This window comes from Bombyx mandarina, chromosome 07 (genome assembly GCF_030267445.1).
Source record: "Bombyx mandarina strain Sakado chromosome 07, ASM3026744v2".
NCBI lineage: Eukaryota > Metazoa > Arthropoda > Insecta > Lepidoptera > Bombycidae > Bombyx > Bombyx mandarina.
In genome coordinates, this window is record NC_143214.1 from 9,301,423 (window position 1) to 9,324,941 (window position 23,519).

Genomic DNA, 23,519 nt, shown 5'->3' on the forward strand with positions numbered 1-23,519 from the left:
CGCTACTTCAAGACCTGTTGCGGCGTGGCATTGAGCCCCTTTAGAGCTCTGCTGATGACCACAAGTGACGTAGTAGCGTTGACTTATGTGATGAAAATGATTAACATTATTGTGTTTTTTTTATATACGCAGACGAGCATACGGCCTATCTAATGGTGAACGGTTGCCGTCGCTTAGTGATGTCAGCAGTGGCAAGTTCACAGCCAAGCCGCTGACTATGATGTGTTTATGTTAAACTGTTGATTTTAACTATCGGTTTTAGACTTTGTGATAAAACACCAGAATTGATTAAAAAATATAATCGATTTTGTAAATCGATCGATTTGAAACCGATTTGAAAATGAGATGAGATCATATGGCATAAAATATAATCTCATTACCTAAAATGGTGGTTATTATTTACTACTGAGACTTTTTCAGTGGGCTTTTTGGAGGATCCCGAGAAGCTACGTCCAGCGGCTTTGTTTCATTCTCTCACATTTTTGTGCCCTCTCACAGATATTAAACAGTTAATAAACCACCGTTATTACACATTTAAACCTGAAGAAACACTACATTGACAAAATAAAACAAATCAAACAACTTCACTCCTCGCGTTCCCGCCAAAAAATCACAAATAAGACTATTTAAATCCATAGATTATCATTAAATTTTTTTCTTGAAAAAGTCCAGAAGCGCCTAATATGTGCACGAGAATCCAGATTATCATTATTGTACATCGTTTATTTTAATATAAATAACAGTGTATATTCGATTTATGTCAAATTCTAAGTGTAGGTACGCGTATATGTATATATTTTTTTTCTTCTATAAATGTCAGATGTTTGGGTCAGTAGATAAAATCTTACGCAAGAAGGGGAACGAGGAGTTAAAACGTTTACGTGTCCTCACACGGGAGAGGGTGTCGAAAATAGCTAAAATCCTCCTTACATAATGGAATGAATAGCCTTTTATTGAATGGGTCCCGGATGATTGCGATCAGATTCTAGGATTTTAATTTTTTTTAAAGATAGGCGACATATTTTTCATTGTCTGCTACTAATTTATTTATTTTTCTATAAATTTACAGTATTTTGAGGGCTGATTGTTTTATTTTTAACGGGAATCGAGTTGTCAGATAAGCGTCAATTCTCTTATTTATGGATACCGGCTTGACACGTTCTTTAAAAATTTTGGCTACCTTTGTACAAGTGTACAGTGGTCACCATCGATTGTGGACATCAGAAAATCTATGTCACGTACGACAGACCGTGACCACATAAACCGTATGGTATTGGAAACATAAGAAATAATATAGTGACACTAAAATACTGCGAGATTAAACCGTAATAATAATTTTAATTATTTAATTCCATCTTACCAATTGTCACACAGTTAAGGATTACTGCGACTCCCCATTTACTATAATGGCGCAGCTTGCTCAGATCGTCCCCGATAACAATAAATCTATCAATGAACCGACTCAGTCGGCCATTAAAATAACCAAGAAAGCTGGATTACTTATTAAGATAACATTGTTTGGTTTAAATTTCATATTTGGGACTAAAGTTAATGCTTTTAGGTGTTTTTAACATAATTCAAACATAATAAACGTAAAAACATTTTTAAGCTATTGCATAGCTTTTATCGCGGGCTTTGAGCGCGGCGACCGAATCAAGAAAATTCGTAACGAAAATAAAACCTAACACCCCGCACTCCGCCTACCATGTAGCTCGCATTCAACACATTCACACGTTGCGCTTGTGTAGTGTTTGTGAATAAGCGCGTGGCGTGACGTCGCCCTGCATGCGAATCATGAAAAGTCTGCCCATCTGACTCTCGCGCGGTTTAGCTTATGAGTGTGAAGGGGACAGTTAATGTTTATAAATATTTTATAGCGTGGTCTTAGTTTATTATTGTTTTAATATTAAATTATTATTATCTAATTATAATTGCATAAGTTGCTAAAAAATGCTATGCAAATTATGCAATAGCTTTACCGCAGCAGTCCCCGAGTGCCACACGTGTTTTTTTTAGAAATTCCACAAGTTAGTGTTAGCATAGGGTAATGTTGATTATACAGCCAGCCAACTTCGAAACTATAAATAAATATATTTATGAAATCATGAAAAATAATTAAATTAATTTCATAGGTGAGTGATCAAACGCATCCTTCATGTGCAATCACACAACAAACAATATCGCTGGACGATAAACCTATATGAATACCGTACAAAATCTTCAAATATATTATCAAAATGTATGTGCCTTAAGTTATCGTATTCTCGTTTAATCGGTCCGCAAGATGTTAACGGTTGACAAGTCAGAACGGATATAGACTAAGGCGTCGCGACGGTCTGCCCTAGAAATCGACCCAAAATACTCCACACGGTCCATTGAATACGACAACACTTTGATCAATGACTTCGTAAGAAACACAAAGCTCTTGATGAATAAAAGCGAAAACCTGTTATCCCCCTCATGGATAAAAGTAAAGACAGTGAGTAGGTAAAGTGTTAAAGCAAAGAATAATTTTAGAAAAGGCCTACTTACGACTTTAGTCTTTGAATCGTTTGCTTCAATGTTCACGCTTTGTAACATTCCTTTGCCAGTTTTTTTATACTAAAAAATCTGCCAATAAATGTCATAAAGGACTGTTTCTTGGGATATGTTTGGCGGAAACGCGAGTAGCAAAGTTGTGTGTTTTATTTTGTTTAGTGTTTCTTCAGGTTTAATGTATTTAACGTAAATGGTGGTGCTTTTAGGTTCTCCAAGCACCAGTCATCACCCTCGTCAGAGTCAACGAGTTCTACGTGCGAACTAGCCCATAGACACAACCTACTGAGTTTCTCGCCGGATCTTCTCTCTCAGTGGGTCGCGATTCCGAGCCGATACTAGATACAGTGAAACACTGCTTTTGCTAGGGCTAGTGTAAGCAAATTCTCTTAGGTTGAGCCCATGAGCTCACTTACCGCGCGATGTTGGAAGATACTTACCTAAAAATTAGGTAAGTAAAAAAACGTAAATGGTGGCTAGACAGGATCTTATGAGCTTGACAACGGTAATAATGGCATCACAAAACATTATTAACATACTGAAAAATAAACGAAGAAAAATCGTATAAAAATTTACGCTAAGAATGCTATCTATTTAAATCTAATCTATAATAAAAACTATTTAAATGCTAAGAATATCTAAAACTACGAGTTAATTTAGAAACGGATACAAAGCATGTAATATTCTCGCACAATAATTGGAACATAAGATAGGAATCGATTTGGTTCACTGAATAGTCGATTAATTATGTCACAACACATTCCCGCTATAGAACCAATCCCAGTGTGATATTATCGCTAACTGTTCTGCTAAACTATAATACAACTAATGTCTTATAACTTGTTATCATAACGACAATTGGATCTACAATTACGATGATCGTCTCCTTGTTTTAACCGACTTCAAAAAACAGATGTTTATCAATTGCACTTAAATTTTTCATGCGCGTCACCTCAGAACCTTCTTCAAGCAAAACTGATTTTGAAGATTTTATTTATTTTAAAGTTGTTGCTTCTCGTGTGGTCCCATTAAAATTTTATCAAGATCTAGTAGTTTTTGTGTTATCTTTTTTTTCCTACCGATTTGCTGGTAGCCTAGGGAGTTATTCTAACTACGTGCGTACAGGAAAGTAAGCTCAAGGACTCAACCTGAGAGAATTTGCTAACACTAGCCCTAGTAAGAGCAGTGCTTCGCAGAGTCAACCACCGGATCGGAATCGCGACCCATTGAGAAGTTCCAGAGGACATACCTCAAACTTCCTTAAATTGAAAATAATTTTCAATCAGTCCCATCATTCCTTCCACTGGCCTCTGACGCGAATCTTTTATCTCCTTTTATTTCCAAAAAAGAACACTGAATCGACACATCCCGTAGAAAATATGTATCATAACGGAGAAATCTTGAAAGATGTGTGACATTCAGTGGAACGATAAAATTTCATTGGTTTTGTCATAAAAACAACCTAACTTATAAGTCTGTAAGAGACTTTTCTAACACGTTATTTGCTTAAACTTAGTATACATCTATTAGTTTCGGTGCAAAAATATTAAGATCACAAAACTCAGATATTTATCTGTTTTTTGTTACCTTTCTTCGTGCGGGATTACATGATCTTTTTTTAAAAAGAACTTTAATTATATTACTACATAAGTTTCATTATCTCCTGTAACTATTGGACCGTGTCATGTCTTTTAAATATTAGGAACAGACATAGAGGCCGTCAGCGCAAAAGTGGCCTAAGCTTACCGTAGTTAGTATGGAGATAATGAGGTTCGAATTTACCTTTACAATACTTCGTAGGCAAAAAAAAAAACGTATTAAAATAATGTTTACAAAGTCATCTGCTATCTACGGATGAAACTAGGGATAAGCCGATTATGCATCAAAATTTATTATGTTTTAAATAAATTTCAATAACTATGCACGAATATGAATTGTGGGTTTAGGCCACTTTTGCGCTGACGGCCTCAATTATTAAGAATAGTATATTAAGAATAAGAATTAGAATGGTAAGACATCTAGTATTTGAGTCGACTATTATCAAAGCCGGCAATGTGACTTTTGGACAATTATTGGTAAATCAGAAAAACGAATTATTGACTTTGTATTCCATTGGCAGTCACAAAACTCTTCTGAACGACATCTTAGATAAATAACAGGTTAAGTATTAACCTTTATTTAATGCAGGTTTTGAACCGTATTCTTTGAAGGAGACGATTATATTCAAATCAATCTGTATTGACATATCAATAACATTTTTTTGTCCAAATGCACAGATTGCCACCTTTGATAATAGACGACTCATTTAAAGATAATATTAATGTTTATAACATGTCAAACCCGTATTATCGTAATTGACGTTTGAATGATTCCAATGTCCATGTATAAATTAGTAACGTGGGGCAAATAGGGACGACTCGAAGATTTGTTCACAAAGGTTTTATGCGGGCAATCAAGCAACTTTATGACTAAAATTGTTTGTTTAATATGATTATGAAGTCACTTAATTTAGCATCGGAACAATTAGTTTCAACTACGTATTTTAATGAATTACCGACACGCTTTAGACATATCGATAATATAAACTAACATATTATGTATGTTTTAAATACCGTCTTACCTTTTCAGGGTTCGTAGCTTAATGTTAAAAAGGCAACCCTCATAATTTACGTGTCCACGGCCTTTGTGGTCAGAGATTAAAAGTTTATGCATGTACTATGAAAGAAAAAATGAACAATAAGTACCATTATTTTGAATTATCTGAATTTAGCTAAAGATTGTAAAGCAAATCGTAAGATGACGTAATAGATATTTAAAATGATATCGTGGCTTTATCGAGTAACTTTTAAAAATGCGCTTCGATGCTTAAAGCGTTTCATTCCTCTAACTATTGGCTAACATTAAATAAACTGTATATTAAAGAGCCGAAAATAAACTTCAAAGAGAAATTCATTCGAACATTATAATAATGTCGAATAGTTTTTAAGATTGGTTATATTTTCGGATACACGCTGCTTAGAAGCATTTGACCCGCTACTATTAGTAGATTAATATTAAATCTCTCTATTGCTATTCTTTATTCATTAATTTAAAAACGAGAAAGAAACGTTCTTTTTTCTCAAAACGGAACTGGTATTTGTTAAAATACTATTTCATTCTGTCACCCTGCTTACTAATATTCTAAAAATAAGTACGCATAATCCCTTTCTGGTGTCAGCGTTCTCTATCGGTGATCTAGTATTGTCTGAGCACCATAGGACGTTCATGGAAGATTTATTGTCACCATTAATTCCTCGTTTTCAGATCATTAATCTTACAGTTTTTGACTTGAAAAAAAAAATGTAGTTTGTAATTTTTTTGTATTGGTTATTTAGAATTCAGTTTCTATGTTTAATGTTCATAAAACAATGGGTGTGGGGTAGACAGATTTGTCTTCACGAAGCATACTGATCTATCACGGTACTTGTAGTGAATATACTCGTGACGACCAGGGACGTCTTAAACTAGGCTGGGGCCCTTGGGCACACAAGAATTTGAAGCCCTTTTGGAAAGTAAAAAGAGCGAATTTTAATAACATTTTCTTACTGAGTATGACCATTTAATAAAGGTACTCAATAAGAGTATGATATAATATGTCATTAAAGATATTAGAATGCTGCTGGTCTTATGGTTACGATTACGATAACGGCTTCCAAACTAATTTCATCAATATAACCTAAAATTATTACCTACTGTGGTAAAATACTTTTTGCGATTTTGTAGTGCTTACAGTTCTTTCGTCCTTTTTTATTTCTCTATCTTATTCTAATACATGCATAGCTTTCAGCGCCTTTTTTTAAATTTACCCGGTTGCTACTGTAGATCCTCCCTTATTTAGCAGATTTTAACGGACACTTTTTACACACAGAGACGATCCTCATTACCTCTACCCTCCATGTTAGTACAGTAGGAATAGGCGCAGTCATCGATATAATGGTATAGTATATGCCTTGGAAATACCTTCTGATAGTACTGATTTGAGAAAAAAGTGTAATGTGCCCGACAAAAATGTTTGAAGAATAAATGTCTGAGAGAAATTGTCGATCCTTCGGGGCCCCCTGAGAATGGGGGCTCTGGGCACGGGCCCCGTGTGCCGTGTGTGTGTTATGGAGAAGACGGTATTGGTGACGACGGTACTATATAGTAACATTCGAGAAATACATTAAAAAAATCGTGTTAAGAACCTGTCAAATAAAAGTATTATCAATATAGATAACCGCGAAAGTCCATTTTATTACTGTACACTAGTATTTAACCGATTTCAAAAAAAGCAGGCTTCGTTTTCGACTCTCCGTATTTTTTATGTGTGTTCACCGATTATATTTTAAATTACAATGGTCAAAATGTCGACTGCTGGATAAAAGACTCGTATTTTAAAAAACAATGAAATCTCCGTATAATTAATGAGAACAAATATTCTTTGTAGTGAATAAATAGTTCGATATCAGGAACCACTGCGAAATAAACCCTATCAACAACAGTACCTATGGAACTATTTTTAACGGCCAGTCCATTCTGAAAATACTCAGCTATATTTTTTAATATGAATAAAGAGCAGAATAAAATGAAGTTGTGACCTATCTGAAATAAAGTGAAAAAACCATAGGACATTTTACGACGAAGCTAAATGGTTAATAAATTTAAGAAACATAAATTAAAAAAAAAACTTCTCGCGTTCCCGCCAAAAAGTACTGAAACTATATCACGATGGAAGTGTTGCCATAATAATGGAATGAATTCGTTTTTTTTTCTTTCTGGTCCATTTATCCGTGTGAAATCGCGGACCGGGCCGAAACGATGACCAAAAAAGGTCTTAGTCACGTACGGTGGCAAAAATCAATGACCCATAGACAACGGCAACGTTCGTCTAAAATAAGAATTTAGTGAAGACGAAGTGTCCAGTTGAATGGTTTTCATGATTCTGTGGTCACGTACATACCCCGCAATGTACTTGTATACTTATATGTGGAATATACAGAATTAACAACGTTATTATCGTAATTTTTCTTCTAAAATACTTTAAAAACAAAACTCGCACATAACGCTATAACCAATCTTTATACAAGACTACCTCCACTTTTTCTAACAGCTCTAACGATCGACAACAAGTGACAAGCAAAATGTTGCCGCTTTAAAAACAATAATTGTAAACAAAAACCGACTTCAAATAGAACAAAATATATTTTATATTCCAAAACAAATGAATATACACTAAAAACAATGATCATCGAAATCGTTTGACGTGATATTGAGTTATTGAGTTATCCATCTATTTGTCGTGCTTAATGCGAATGCAACTTAATGCAAATTTAAGACTTATATGATTTTCTCATGGATACCATTATCAGAACTGGACTAAATTGAAATGGGACCACACGGGAAGCGTCTGCTTTCTGATAAATAAAGAATGATCAAAATCGATTCGCTCAGTCAAAAGTTATGAGGTAATAAACTTTAAAAAAATATAGTCGAATTGAGAACCTCCTTTTTTGAAGTCGGTTAAAAAACTTACGAATCTATTCAAACATCAAAATAGTAAAACAAGTAGTATTATTTGTAATTATCATTCCACACACACACACACACACACATTTAAGTATATACATATAATAATATGGTTGAAGTAACATGAAAAGGTGCGGCAACCTAATAAAAGTTAACCGTGCAATAATAAACACTAAAACTTATGGTAGACAGCGGCTTGGCTCTGTCCCTGGCATTAATGACGTCCACGAGTGACGGCTACCACTTACCATCAGGTGGGCCGTATGCTAGTCTGCCTACAAAGGCAATAAAAAACCGTATGAAAATGTATGAAGGACGTATTGGGGGGTTATGGGTATGCGTTTGGATTTTTTTAATTGCTTCGACAACTGTGTTTCAGTTGCACACTGCTCACCTGGTATAATGCACCGGAGTCCGTAGACGTCAACAAACCTAATGCCGACGCCCACCTTGAAACATGCATTTTGAGTCTTAGTTCTATCGTATAACGACTGCCGCACCCTCATAAACGGAAAGCATTACTGCTTCACGGCAAAAATAGGCAGGGCGATGATAGCTACCCGTGCGGGAGCACAAGACGTTCTACCAGCAGTTACGTGTTTCGGTTTGAAGGGTGGGGCAGCCGTTGTAACTATACTGAGACCTTAGAGCTTATATCTCAAGGTGGGTGGCTTATTTACGTTGTAGATGTCTATGGGCTCCAGTAAACACTTAACACCAGGTAGGCTGTGAGCTCGTCTACCCATCTAAGCAATAAAATAATAATAATAAAAAACGTGATTGACAGTACAATTGAGATATTGACCTTATGTCACAAGATTTACACGTTGTGATCTCTATGAGGGGCCCCATTACGACAAGTCACTAAACTGGACAAGATCAAAACCAGGCATTCAGATCCAAAAAAAAAATTTGATCCATTTAGAAGATTTTCAAACCCTGTCTATGACTATTTCAAATATTGCGTGCTAAATTGTTCCTAAAACACTAACACCATAAATGACGTAACGAGGTCCCACTAATTGCCGCTTCGTTTGCCAAAGCACTATTTAAATAAATTTATTTATTAATACGTGAAGCAAAAACTTTGTATCCCTTTTTACGAAAATTGCGCGGACGGAGGAGTATGAAATTTTCCACACTTATAGAGAATATAGAGAAGAAGTGCACAATGCTAATATTTTTTCAAAATAATGAATAAATGATACTTTAAATCAATAAAGAAAACATACCATGTATTTGACGCACACACGCATGCATACTATTTATTGTCAAACTTTTGTTCTTGACGTCTGTTGTCAAATTGAGAATAGATTAAATATTGTTTGTCTTTATTAATATTTTTTATAGTGTAGTCATGGCGAAATTTGTGAATATAAAAGTATAAAATACAATCAAAATAGTGTACAAACTTACAATTCCAATTAATTATAGTCGAATTTCGACTACTGCGGGACCTCTAGTTTAAACAAACACACAATACGCCTGTCAAATTAATCCTTTGATTTCGTGGTCGGATAAAAATAAACTTGTAATGTCATAATATATGAGTAATTCTTTAAAATCACTAGCAAAAAACTCAAGGCATAATATTATAGAGGGCGTATTTTTTTCTTTCTCTACTTTGTTATTATGAGTAACTCATATGGCCATGGTTATTTTGTACGTGGGATTTTAAGTACGTATATCGGGTAGACATGACTGACTGACTCTATTTGCATGTGGCGAATAGTGAGTAACCCAGTGGCGAAAAGGCGCTCACTTTTTTTTTTTTTTCGTGATTCTATTTTTCTAACAACCGGAGTGTGCCGGTAATGTGACACCGCAGTAGAATTCACTAAAATAACAACCAATTAAAAAAGTATTTGAACTATTTCTTAACGTGTTTTATCTAATTTGTTGTTTCATTGTTCCTGTTAAAAAAAAAAAATGTTAGAAAAAAAATCAAAACAACGGTATTCCAAACTAAAGTCATCTAAATGTCTTACAAAGTATTAACAATTGGCAAACCAAAGTGTGCCAAAGAACCGAGTCAATGGTCGGTGAACCCGTGAATCATACTGCACACTGGCTATTCTTGTTTACGATAAAAGAATATCACTCTTAAAAATTAAAGCGTAAAGTCTACAATAACATAGCATCTTTGCGTGGTCTAATGAAATATGTAGTTATGAAAATACCTTTCGTAGTTTAAAGTGAAATTTCAAAGCTCTTAAAGCTCTATTTTCGATTTAATTAATAAGTTTGATTTACGAAATAAATAAATAAAAATAACGAATTTCTTATGCTCTGCACACGCACACAAACACGCACACAAACACGCACAAACGCGCGCGCACACACATACACACACACGCCCACATGCACACACACACACACGCACACACACAATGCCATTTTAAGCGTAGCATAATCCCAAAGCACGAAATTATAGTTTTATTTTCACATTTAATTATTCGAAGCCTCAACAAAAACTCTTTCAAACCTGAACAAAAGAAAAGCCCACGCCGATTCCAAGGAAGAGTTGTATTTTTTCTTATTTCAATTTTGGACCTCACACAAGGCATCTGCGCGCGCATGCTGTCTATCTGAGAATGCTAACGTAGTCCGTTTCTTAGTAGTTCCGCAAGTCCTTTTCATAACCCATTTAACCAGAATTTCTATTTCTAGAAGAAATAAATTCTATCTTGAACACTGGATTCCCAAAATACACATACAAATATCCATGAATCTTTATGTATTTACTACTACTACTTAGATTGTTGTCTATTTTTTCATTGTAAAAGCTAATTGTATCCTTTTTAGGAATAAAACGAAAGGTATTTATTTTCTAACATTAACATCCAGAAATTTGTGCTCTTGTTGTTCATAAAGCCGACCCAACTAGTCAATACTCAGGTGTTAGGTGATTTCTGCCACAGTAAAAGGATATTCGTGGTTAGGTAAGAGATAATTTGTACTGAACCTAAGTACTTGCGATATAGCTAGCGTCGAAGAATATCTTCATCATCTTTCATTATACTAAGCGACAGCGTTCTCACCGAACTAGGCCCAAATAGCAACAAAATCCGAAATGAACTCACAAACAACTAGAACTCAAAGACAACGATTTCTTCCAACTTAAATTTCAATGGTATGAAGACATAAAAGGAAGTGCCACAGTCAAACATACACCAGTTAAAATGCCCACGGTGTGTCTTGTTTACAAAACAAAAATCCCTTACCACTGGTATCTATATTAATATATGAATCTACAGTGGTTTTTACGGATGTTCCGTTATAACTACTGAACCATGCATCCGATTGACTTGAAACTTGGTATCCATGTAGAAAATACATGTACTTAATGGATAGGTTAATATTTACATGAGTGTTGGATTCCCTACACCAGTTGCGGGGGCGTTAATGATGAGAATCTTTGTGGGGGTGAGAAATAATAATGTTAATTTTAAATGCCCAGCGAAGCGGACGGGTACAGCTAGTCCAAATATAAGTACATTCGGCGGAACAAAAATCCTGTTTTATTGCGTTAGTCTTAACAAACATTAATTCTCGTTTTTAAATTAATACGTGGTGACCGCTTGCAATTTGTTAGAGACAATCTACTATATTACAATTTGGGTGGTCTATGAACTATTTTGGGTGTTACAAATGTCGAAGACAAAAAAGTGGGTTTGGCATCGAACAAATTGGTATTAGTGGTATTTCAATAAAACTTGATTGGTACATATAGATAATGACTTTATCTACAAAAACTGCCTTTTTTTTTTTTTTTTATCGGATAGAGGGCCGAACCTCCTACGAGGTCCCCGCGCAAAAGGGGCGCGCGGGGTATGTGAGACTCAACGGTCTGCATGGTGTTGTGAGCAGACCGCGGGCCCAAGGGTTTTAGGACCCACCCACTAAACGACTCCCCTGCACTCTTACACCCGACGTCCGATCCCCTCCGAGGTCAGAACCCGGATGAGGTAGGGGGGCTACCGCGGTCAACACTACAACCAGACGGCGCGGCTCACACCAAGGACGCCCAGCCGACGGAGCCTTCGAGGCGAATCGAAGGCTCTGAAACGTCGGCCGTCTCGGTACGGCAGCCCGTCGGGCCGCCCAGACGGTGCCGCTGGTGTCCCGGAATACCCCGCTGGAACAGAACCAGCCTGCCGGGTCGGGACGCGATACACCGTCGACCGGTCGCTCTATTCACTCCACGGCAGCGCGCTAGAGTGCTGGTAGCGCGCCGCCCAAAGGGGCTTTTTTTTATTGCTTAGATGGGTGGACGAGCTCACAGTGTAACTGGTGTTAAGTGGTTACTGGAGCCCATGGACATCTACAACGTAAATGCGCCACCCACCTAGAGATATAAATTCTAAGATCTCAGTATAGTTACAACGGCTGCCCCACCCTTCAGACCGAAACGCATTTCTGCTTCACGGCAGAAATGGGCAGGGCGGTGGTACCTACCCCTACAAGAGGTCCTACCACCAGTAAAAAGGCTTCTCACAATTAAAGTATCGGTTTGAAAACTATACAAAAGTTAACTAAAGTTAAGATAACTAAGTGAACTATACAGTCTTTCTTGTCTCAAGATGAGTGGCGGCATTTACGTTGTAGTTGTCTATGAGCTTTTTTTTTTTCGGGCCGGGGCCGAACCCCTTACGAGATCCCCGCGCATAAGGGGCGCGCGGGGTATGTGAGACTCAACGATCTGCAGATGTTGAGAGCAGATCGCGCGCCCAAAGATTTTAGGGCCCACCCACTAAACGACTCCCCTGCACTCTTACACCCGACGTCCGATCTCCGTCCGGGGTCAGAACCCGGTCAGAGTAGGGGGGGTTCCCGCGGTCAACACTACAACCAGACACGCGGCGCCACCCCGAGGACGCCCGACCGACGGGTCGTCGAGACGATAGTCGACGACCAACGACGTCGATCTCCGCGGTTGTCTATGGGCTAAGGTAACCACTTAACAGCTTCTGGGCGGTGAGCTCATCCAGCCACCTAAGCAATCAAAATAAAAAATTAAGTTAAAGGTTGAAAAATGCATCGGAAACGGTGGTGTCAAAATACAACACTAAAAACAATGAAAAAAAAACTTTTATCAAAAAAGTTTGCATTTAAATACTGGAACTACAATGGGAAATGGTAGGGGCGCCGGTCGAGCATAGCTAGCTGAAGACATTGTCCGCATACAAATAACCAGACGTGACAAATACTTGTTTTCTGTTACCAGAACGTATTTAACTAAACGGTTAAATTTGAACTGATTCGTGACTGATTTTTATCAGCTTATGTAGATTACAATATACAATAATAATAACTGGGAACAAATCGCGCACGGTCATCCGGCGTCAATTTCGGATACCCTGTTATGAAACTGACACACATACTTGTATACGTCTAAATATATAGATATAGGTATAGACACCCAGACAAAGAGTAAACAGACCTGTTCATCAAATGCTTGTTTGCCCGATGTGGGAATCCAACCCTACTACTACACTACTGCACTACTGACTCAGTCAATGGTATAAAATGTTATTAGTGCTTATTACAATACTGTTACGCGCTGGGGTTCTGGATAAATAAAATGTTCCACCAAAGTACAACTTAAAACTGTATTCAAAACTTTAAACACTTACAACACTTCACAAATACTTTAAAATTTTCAATTCACTTCTTCCGCTTCGCTTCAGGTGATCCGTTCGCTGTTTCGCTTCGAGTAGTTCCGATTACTGACTGACTGCGTGCCATCTCTGCAACGCTTTTATAGTCGAGACGAAATCCCTAGAATCGTCGAGAAAATTCCACACAAGTCGAGTAACTTCGACGTGTGTTTCCGCTATCTGACAATAGATGGCGTTGTAATTCTCGAGCGTTCTAGATGCTACTAGATCCTTCGATATTCGTTCGACTATTCGGCGATAGATGGCGTTACTCTTACCAGGGTAACAATACATTATTGTATAAAGATATAAGCAATAGGCAATTAAAATCTAAGATAGGATCAATACCATTTCTGACATTGTTTATTTCGTTTTTATTTATTGACATTAACAACAAGCTTCAAATCTGTTGTTCAGTCAGTGACGTCAGACATGCCGTATTTCTTTTCAACATAATTAAAAATTTATTAAGCCTTTTTAAAAACATAAGTTGAACCGAATCCACTTAAGAACTATAAGGCATAATAAATTGACTGCATCATTATAAATTGATTGCATTGGCCATATAAAGTTCGTCTGCAGCTATGGAGTTGACCGTCTATTCAGGCCCATGGTCACAAGGCTTTGTTACATAAGAAATTCGAACAAAGACGATAATTTTAGAAATAACTAATAGCGATATTCCAGGAATAACTGAAATTCCAAGTCAGTATTTCTTCTAGTGCATGTGTATCGGAAATACATTGGCTGTCCTCAAAGACTCTTCTTACTGATGGTAGGACCTCTTGTGAGTCCGCGCTGGTAGGTACCACCGCCCTGCCATTTCTGCCGTGAAGCAGTAATGCGTTTCGGTTTGAATGGCAGGGCAGCCGTTGTAACTATACTGAGATCTTAGAACTTATATCTCAAGGTGGGTGGCGGATTTACGTTGTAGATGTCTATGGGTTCCAGTAACCACTTAACACCAGGTGGGCTGTGAGCTCGTCCACCCAACTAAGCAATAAAAAATAAAAGACTACCTTCTCATCTACTGCACTGACGGTGACGGGAAAAATAACAGCATAACATACTTATATTATATAGGAGAGCTGGCAACATTGCCTGCGTAAACATCGTTCGTATATAGATTAGCTTATATTATTATATTATATTATTAATATTATAACGTTATTTGACCGTATTATAACCGTATTATTTAACGTTGTTTGAACGCGCTAATCTCAGGAACTACTGGTCCGATTAGAAAAATTATTTCAGTGTTCAGTAGGTAGCCCATTTATCGAGGAAGGCTATAGGCTATATAACATCACGCTAAGATCAATACAAGCGGAGCACCAATAAAGAATGTTTCAAAATCGGGGTTATTTTTACCTTTTGAGAGTTTCCGCTGCGTGCGCTGTAGAAACGGCTAAAGTTTCGCTAAAATACTGTATGACAGAATTGTTCCCCCTTTAAAAGGTCTAAAAAAAGTCCGCGACAGCATATGTCTATATGTTAAGGTTGGCTCACTATAACGGTTTTTATGCTAACCAAATTTGTTCTAAAATAAAGCATTATTTGTGAAGTATTTATTCCACGCGGACGAAGTCCGGGCAAAAGCTAGTAATCTATATATATAAAAATGAATTGCTGTTCGTTAGTCTCGCTAAAACTCGAGAACGGCTGGACCGATTTGGCTAATTTTGGTCTTGAATTATTTGTGGAAGTCCAGAGAAGGCTTAAAAGGTTTAAAATATGAAAATTCTCGGAATTAAACAAAAATAATAATTTTGTTTTTCCTTTGATGCGTCCCCCGTCGGACGGATTACTTTTGTTTGTTTTAAGTTTATTTTATACAAAAGTTTAGGTCTTTTATTTATCGATTTAGCCACTACTAACTCTGCCGGGTCAGCTAGTCAAAAATAACTATCCAACTTCAAGACGTTTTTAGTTGAAGAATGGTAAAAATAAAATAATAGGAAGTGAGACATGGAAGAATTTTCACCGCCAAAAGTTTTATCCTTAAATTTTATTACCGATTCCCTAACAAATTTAGAAGGAGCATTGTTTTTTCGACAAAAAATAAAATAAAAGAACCCATAGCTGATCCCAAGATCTTAAGCCGCGGGAAAAATATGGCGTCTCTAAACGTGAAGGAACGCGCGCTCCCCTATGGAACTAAAGACTTTTTTGTCTATTTTTTACGTGTGCGCGTGACTCACAAAAGAGCCGATCTAATGTAATTATGATTAGATAGTGTTACGGTTTGTCTTTGGGAACATTTCGTTTTTTTAAATATTTAACGATTTGATGTCTTGGAACGCTCTGAAATGTACTTAAAGTTTCTTAATTAATTCCTTAAAAGAGACCAGAGGATAGTCAGGATAATTTATTAAAATCCAACACCAAATTTAGCGCACAATGACATGACATGTATTGACGCAATGATAAATCTTTTCTTAATTATCGTCTTACTCTTTTATCTTCATCTATTAATCATTCAACCCCGAGAGACTTCTTACCTACGATTCTACGCTAATACCACTGGGTGAACGTATAGTCTTAGACGCGAAGACTGAACGTAGATCGCAGAATTCGATCAACAATCACTCGGTTACTCTTTTTTTCTAAGACGCGTTGAACCTCTACACGTCATCTTCGTAGGTCTCCTCGGCGGGTCCTCAAACCGGCATATGCATGGGTTCCGAAATAATTAGGTTGTCTAGACATATTCGGGTAAGATCTCTGCCCCAAGCCCCAGCGCAGCGGTGCCAATAAACGTAGGGTGTGAATAGCGTAGACCTCATAAACACCATCACCCTACCTCATTCTTCGACGAAGCAACTGTGCAATCTTAATCTTAATAATTTGAAGGGTAGGACTTGATTTGCAAAAAGCCTATTTTTAATCTCTCTCTTTCACAACTCACATTCTAGCCACGGGATTTATTGATAGGATTTATAATCAAATATTTTCTAAGAAATAGGGATCAGTGAATCAGGCTATTGTACCCTGAGGCTAGAATACCGACTGAACTTGGTATCTTTGATAAGATATTTAGCTTTTGATGTATGAGTGACCTTGTCTTGGTACCACACGTTTTATCGGCATCCATAACCAATCAAAAACTTAAATCCCGGCTTAGGAGCGCTGAATGTGAAACGATAAATTCTTAAAACGCAAAAGGTAGGTAAGAATAGGACGATTTCAAAGGTCATCGAACCACGCGATTAGGAAAACATCCCATGAATCTATAGGGGATTGACATTGATAACCCCATGATGTCACGACGCCCGTATTCAACATTTTTCTCACGTAATATCTTTAGTTCTCTTGCTATACTTGATCATTATAACATTTAACAATATTCTCAGATTTCAAAATATGTATAACTTATCTCGCTTAGAATCATGCGCTTTGATTTGGTAAAATTGGATAAGAATAACTGGTTAGATTCTGGTGAGGTATTAGAGAGAGAGAGAGAGAATACACTTTATTGCACACCAAAACACAATTTACATTCAAAAAAACAATCAAAAAACAGATAAATATGGTACTATAACAGGTATTAATAACTTGATAGGCAGTGGCTTGGCTCTGCCCCTAGCATTGCTGAAGTCCATGGGCGACGGTAACCACTTACCATCAGGTGGGCCGTACGCTCGTCTGCCTACAAATGCAATAAAAAAAACGTAATCTTCTCTATCACCATTCGGTTTTCGCTTTCTTGATGTGGTCAGTTTGACGTTTCGCTTCGAATAGAACTATCTTCTAAAATATTCGAGAGAGATGTTCCAGTTGTTTGTAAATCGATTTTTAATATCTGACGACAGATGGCGTTAGTCGTACTGGCATAACCATAATTTGATCTCTGTAAGTGTTCCTACCTAAACCTAGATCTCAGCGATCCACAATAAAAAAACTGCGGTTTATAAAAGTTATTACACAAATCCAGAGGTAATGGAGTTAACTTATTTGTGGTGAATATCTAAATTATTATTACTATAAAAATCTTAAAATCATCAAATAACATCACAGTAATTAGCTGTAACAGTTGACATGTAAAGAGAATTAATAGTACATTATATTATAAACTAGCGACCCGCCCTCGCTTCGCTTCGGAAACATTAAATTTTATTATTGATAGGCGAGTCCCGCCATGTTGCGCGCGCCACGACAATAACTACGTGTGACGCCGCGGGGCGAAGCTAGTCTAAAAAAAGTAGCCTAAGTTACTCTTTATATCATCAGCTACCTATTATTGAAAGTCTCATCAAAATCGGTCCAGCCGTTCCAGAGATTAGCCGGAACAAACAGACAGACAGACAGACAGACAAAAATTGTAAAAAATGTTATTTTGGTGTATGTACCGTATATATATATATATATATTCATATGCATGTAGTACAAAGCGGTTATTTCAATATTACAAACAGATACTCAATTTTATTTATATGTATAGATAAATACATTTTGAACAACGGGCTATCCATTATTGACGACAGACCCTGCATATTATAGAATAAAGAACCCCGGCACGTTTACCTAACTATTCAACAATTTTCGAAGACAAAGAACTCGACAATCCTTTTTAAGTATTTTATCACAGTTTTTGAAGAAAACTTACAACAAAGAGTTTGAAACAGTCCTATCGCAAAGCGAAAAATTGTCCTAAATTGTTTTTATCTTATCAATATGTTGCTTCTAATTGCTAGACGCACCCGGTTTTATCTGTAATTTGTTTATTACTTCTGAAATCAGGTAAAACTACAATCGCCGGTTCAACATATCGAACGTGCCGCCGCGTATGTAATTTCGAAAAAGTATCTCGTATCTGTGAACGGTGTTGCGTTGAACATTTTTAAAGTACATAATGTTTTAAATCAAAGTGTTATCTATAAAAATGAATTCTCTAAATGTAGGTACACGTGATAATGCTTAAGAACTTTTAAACGTCTAACCGAATGGTATTTCCAAAGTGCTAACTAACTTGATAGAAATAGGAAGAAATAGGTTTAATAAAAAAAAATCAATACGAAATAATACTTCGTCATAAGGTATTTATTCTCTGTACCCATTTAACTCATGTTCATTAAGTTTATAAAGGTATTATTGGTGTATTTGTCATATGGATCTAAAAACGATATGTGACCTGTAAAATTATGCTTTAGACTGTGATGAAGATAAAATCGTAACATCAATAAGAATTCGCTGATCCAAAATAAAAATTATGCAAACAAATTTAAGGAAATAAAACCAAAAAAAGTATCCAGTAATGAGTAAGAAAATATAGAAGAAAATATACCTGATAATACGGCGCAAAATACATAAATAACAGTGAAAAATCGAAAAGCAGAACTAACTAGAAAACAATTTGAATATCAAGACCACGAATGAAGATTAAATTAACGATCGGATAACAGACGACCAAAACAAGCATGTTCAATAAGTATCAAGTGTACAATTAAAAAAAAAACACAGTTACACCTATAGACTCTTTAAGAAACAGAACTGAATAATAATAATTGATTAATAATAGTAAAAATCACGTATAATACGTGTGTTATTTTACGAAATGCCGTCAATATTGGGCGTGGGGCCATTCAGCCAACCGGAGTGGAGCGATTCTAGTGACTCCACGGAACCAGGTCCGCTGCCTCAATTAGGATACTTTGTGCCAGTTCGGTGCAAATGCGAACGGAGATCGCACCACGTGTGTCGGAGAAGCAAAAGGTAACTAGAGAACTAAAAACCAACCAAAAAACGGTTACATATCTTGGTTTTATTAAGACCCGAGGGAAAGCGCGGCGATTTAATTAAAAAGTCGTCGTGGCCTAACGGATAAGACGTCCGGTGCATTCGTGTTGAGCGATGCACCGGTGTTCGAATCCCGCAGGCGGGTACCAATTTTTCTAACGAAATACGTACTCCACAAATTCACGATTGACTTCCACGGCGAAAGAATGTGTAATAAAAAACAAACCCGCAAAATTATAATTTGCGTAATTACTGGTGGTAGGGCGTCTTGGGTGGATACCACCATCCTGCCTATTTCTGCCGTGAAGCAGTAATGCGTTTCGGTTTGAAGGGTGGGGCAGCCGTTGTAACTATATTTGAGACCTTAGAACTTATATCTCAAGATGGGTGGTGCATTTACGTTGTGAATGTCTATGGGTTCCAGTAACCACTTAACACCAGGTGGGCTGTGAGCTCGTCCACCCACCTAAGCAATAAAAAAAAATTGCAGCTGCGAAAATAAAACGACCTCATATATTTTTCTCGTAATGTATTAAATAGAAGAAGACCGATGTGATTATCTCTCATAACTTTCCTACTGTTTCCTATCTTGAGGCGATAAGGGAGATGGGATGGGATGAGGGAACCCTGTGGCGTGGCGTAGCGGATACCTACCTCAATGTGACGGCGGTATTCACACTACGGAGTCTATGCGCGCCGGAAATTCTTTAATATCGGGTGATCCATCAGGTCCTTTGCCAAAATTAGCTAATGAAATTCACTAAAGAAATAAGAACAAATCATCTTCGAAGTCTCATCAGAACCGCGACCAATAAAACTATCCCGTAAAGATGGTCAGTTGAGAAGTACATGATATTGAATAACCTCCTTACCTCTTTAGTCCAACTAAGGCCCGTTCTAAGATAAACCTTCGTCTGGCTTCGAAAGCAGACATGTCTAAGCATCATTCTGGAAGGTAGTTAATTTCACAGCCGGGTGGTACATCGCTAAAAGCATTGTGGGTTAGCTCGATGTGTCCAGATCGCGGGGCTCAAATTTGCTGGTAGATGCGGTGGTAAAAAACAGATACCGCGATTTCTGGATGATCACATTCCTCACAGCACTGTATTCTCTGATGCATTGTTACAGAGAATCTCCCCGTTCCCGTCGCTCCGTGTCGCAATGCTCTTGCAACAGCATGTCGAGGAGATCGTCGGCGGCTGCGTCACCAATGCCGCTGCCACCACTTAACAACACCGTCGAGATGTACGTCGAACCCGTCGTGGAAGATGTAAGTACATTCCTCTCTTTCTTCGCATTCTTGACATTCGTGGTATCACACAATGATCTTTTTTTTTCCTACCTAAGCTGAGAACCTTGAGAAGCTATTTCAGCGTAACCTTAACTAGTAGGTGAGCTCACGGGGCTCTAACCTGACGATGTGGCTAACACGAACTCTAGCAAGAGCCGTGCTTCGCAGAATCTACCACCGGATCGGAAACGCGACCCACTGAGAAGGTCCGACGAGAAACTCAGTGGGCTGTGTTTGAGGATAACAATGATCGATTACTTTTTTCCTACCTATCCGCTGGTAGCCTAAGAGGATATTTCAGCTGACGGGTAGGTGAGCTCACGGACTCAAACTGAGAGAGATTTGATATTGTTTTGCTTTCCTATCTGCCAGAAGCCCCGAAGGGCTTAGCTTGAAATGAATAAGTAATGTCTACTTAAGCGTGACCAGTGCTTCGCAGAATCTACCTTCGGATCGGAATCGCGGCCCACTGAGAAGATCTGGCGAGAAATTCAGTGAGTTGTGTTTATGGGTTAAATTACTCGTCGAGCCCTTCGTCGCAAGCGACGGGCTCGGCGAGGACGGTGACCGCTGCTTGAGATACTAAAAGCACCAACATATCCTAAATTTTGCGTGTCAAACGTGTGCTTAATGGTACAATCGATTTATAGAAAATACATTATTTCAGTGGTTATGATACATTTATTTGGTCTTCACAATTAATATCGGAAACTTACTCATTGAAAATTAGTCACTTTGTCTCACTGAATAGGATAGGTAGTATAGGTCTTAATTCTGGCTGTCAATGAATCGCATATATTTCTAGAAGATTTGCATATTTTCCATACATCGAATGTGGATTAGGTATCTTTTAAGCATCGAATTGTTCGTGTTTGTATTTTTCGAGTATTTTTCTCATAGATTTCACGATTTGTTCGGGTTTGCTGTAAAAATATTTGTGTTGGCTGCTCCCGTCTTCGTTGTAGATGTCATGGTCAACCGATCCTTCTGGCGACAGGAATATTATCCTAAAAAAATAATTGTAAACGTTAAGATAGTAAACGCGCCAAACGGAAGATAGCATACGGCCCACCGTCGCCCATGGACTTCAGCAATGCCAGGGGCAGAGCCAAGCCGCTGCCTACTGCTTAATTCTCTCCACAAGCCTCGTTTGAAGAAGGACATGTTATAGCGCTCGGGAAACACCGCGGAGGGGAGCTCATTCCATAGCCGGATGGTACGTGACAAAAAAGACCTCTGGAAAAGCACTGTGGATGACCGCAGTGGCTCCAGGTAGTATGGATGAACTCTACTCCGGTGGCGGGCGGTGCGATGGTAAAAACGAGACGTTGGTATCATCTCGAACAATCCCTCCGAGCATTCCTCAGACTTAAAGACTTAGTACTCTAGATCTTTGACTTTGATGTATGCACGATTTATTTATGGTCGATGTATTCTAGAATGCGGAGTAATGGATTATTTACCTGGGTATATAATTTCCATCTGGAGCAAAAGCGCTGCTAGCGGGTTCTTCCTCGTCGACCAAATTAATCATGACGAAATTCTTGCTCAGATTTTGTAAGTCGATCGAACCAGCGAATTTAGGCTTCAGTTTCTTGCAGGCGGTACACCAAGATTTGTGAATGATCACCATCACGGGCTTTTTGTGGTTAGTGGCTATTTGAATGCCGGATTCTAGGGAACCAGCCCAAATGTAGCTTCTCCCGAAGCCGTTATCTTTCCCGGCTTCGCATTTGACTTTATCGAATATGAATGAACATAATGTTTTGGCCAGAGCCCCGGCAACCATGATTAAGTGATTTGTGCACGATGAAAAGTTAAAATAATATTAATCGAAATCATTTTACATGATTTCTTGTTTTTTACGTTTGTTGAAAGCCATTTTTTGACGATTGAAATGACGCCAAAACTAGTATGGTGTATACTTAACGCCATCTAGCAGACATTTTGTAAAAGTTTTGCGACGTATGGACCGCACACATTGAATGGAAGTTCAACGACCGAAACGTTAAACGCGAAAAGTTTTTATATCGTATACTAGATGGCGTTGCAGGTTTCTGTTTGTAAACTGTTCTCCTTAAAATTGGTCCTACTTAAACTGTTAAAAAATAAAGATTTTTTATTTTATAAATCGTTACATATGTTGTAATTGAAATTCTAGTTTAAAAGATGTGGTGTCGTGACACTGGGGACACCAGGTAGGAACGAAGTTCCTTCGGCTAATGTAGAATCGACACAATTTGCAAAAAAAGAAATGGAGCTCAATTTTATGTAGGTTTTCTTGGTTTTTCTCTTAAATTTTGCTGATTAGTTTTTATTTAAGTACGGGAAAGTATTTAGGAAATTCAGTATTTTAGGAAATAATAAATTACGTAAAATAAAAAAAAGAGTAATTCAAATTATCAATTAAAATAACAAAACAAAATATATCTCTTTATTTTTGGTTGACAACATAAAATTACATAGAAATAGAAATAATTACTAAATAGAGAGAGAAGGGATTAGAGAATGAAAAGAAAGAAGGAGAAAGAGAAAGGTATTATACACTACTCGCTTGTGTATGCGACTGTCGCGCCTGCGCACGTCTCATTTAACGGTTTTATTCCACGCACTTTTTTCCACGGATTTTTTCTTACGGTTTTACTATCACATTTTTTTCAGTTCAGTCGCGCAGCAAAATCCCTATCCCCTCCAAGCCTGCCGTAAGAAACTTCGTTCCAATAAAAATTCAGACTTTTTCCTTAAGTTTAAGA

General features: G+C 37.5%; 2 protein-coding genes across 12 annotated transcripts in view; one reads left to right on the top strand and one right to left on the bottom strand.

The window, feature by feature from the left end:
- pyd (zonula occludens-like protein polychaetoid) overlaps positions 1-23,519 on the top strand; it is a 128,838-nt gene that overhangs the window by 38,244 nt on the left and 67,075 nt on the right. For 10 of the 11 annotated variants that reach the window (XR_016323332.1, XM_089728725.1, XM_089728722.1 and 7 more), the window contains exon 3: positions 20,604-20,745. Coding sequence is in view for 10 of the 11 variants with exons in the window: in XM_089728725.1 (XP_089584851.1) it covers positions 20,604-20,745 (142 nt within the window). In the remaining variant the exon portion in view is untranslated. Of the gene's footprint in view, positions 1-19,250; positions 19,452-20,603; positions 20,746-23,519 lie in introns of those variants that run through there. The other variant, XM_089728728.1, reaches the window with a different exon arrangement.
- LOC114239392 (thioredoxin domain-containing protein 12) lies at positions 21,443-22,744 on the bottom strand. The gene is made up of 2 exons (XM_028169563.2): positions 22,230-22,744; positions 21,443-21,773 (listed from the first exon to the last, which is right to left on the bottom strand). The coding sequence occupies exons 1-2, from the start codon at positions 22,553-22,555 to the stop codon at positions 21,617-21,619; spliced, it is 483 nt and encodes a 160-aa protein (XP_028025364.2). The 5' UTR covers positions 22,556-22,744; the 3' UTR covers positions 21,443-21,616.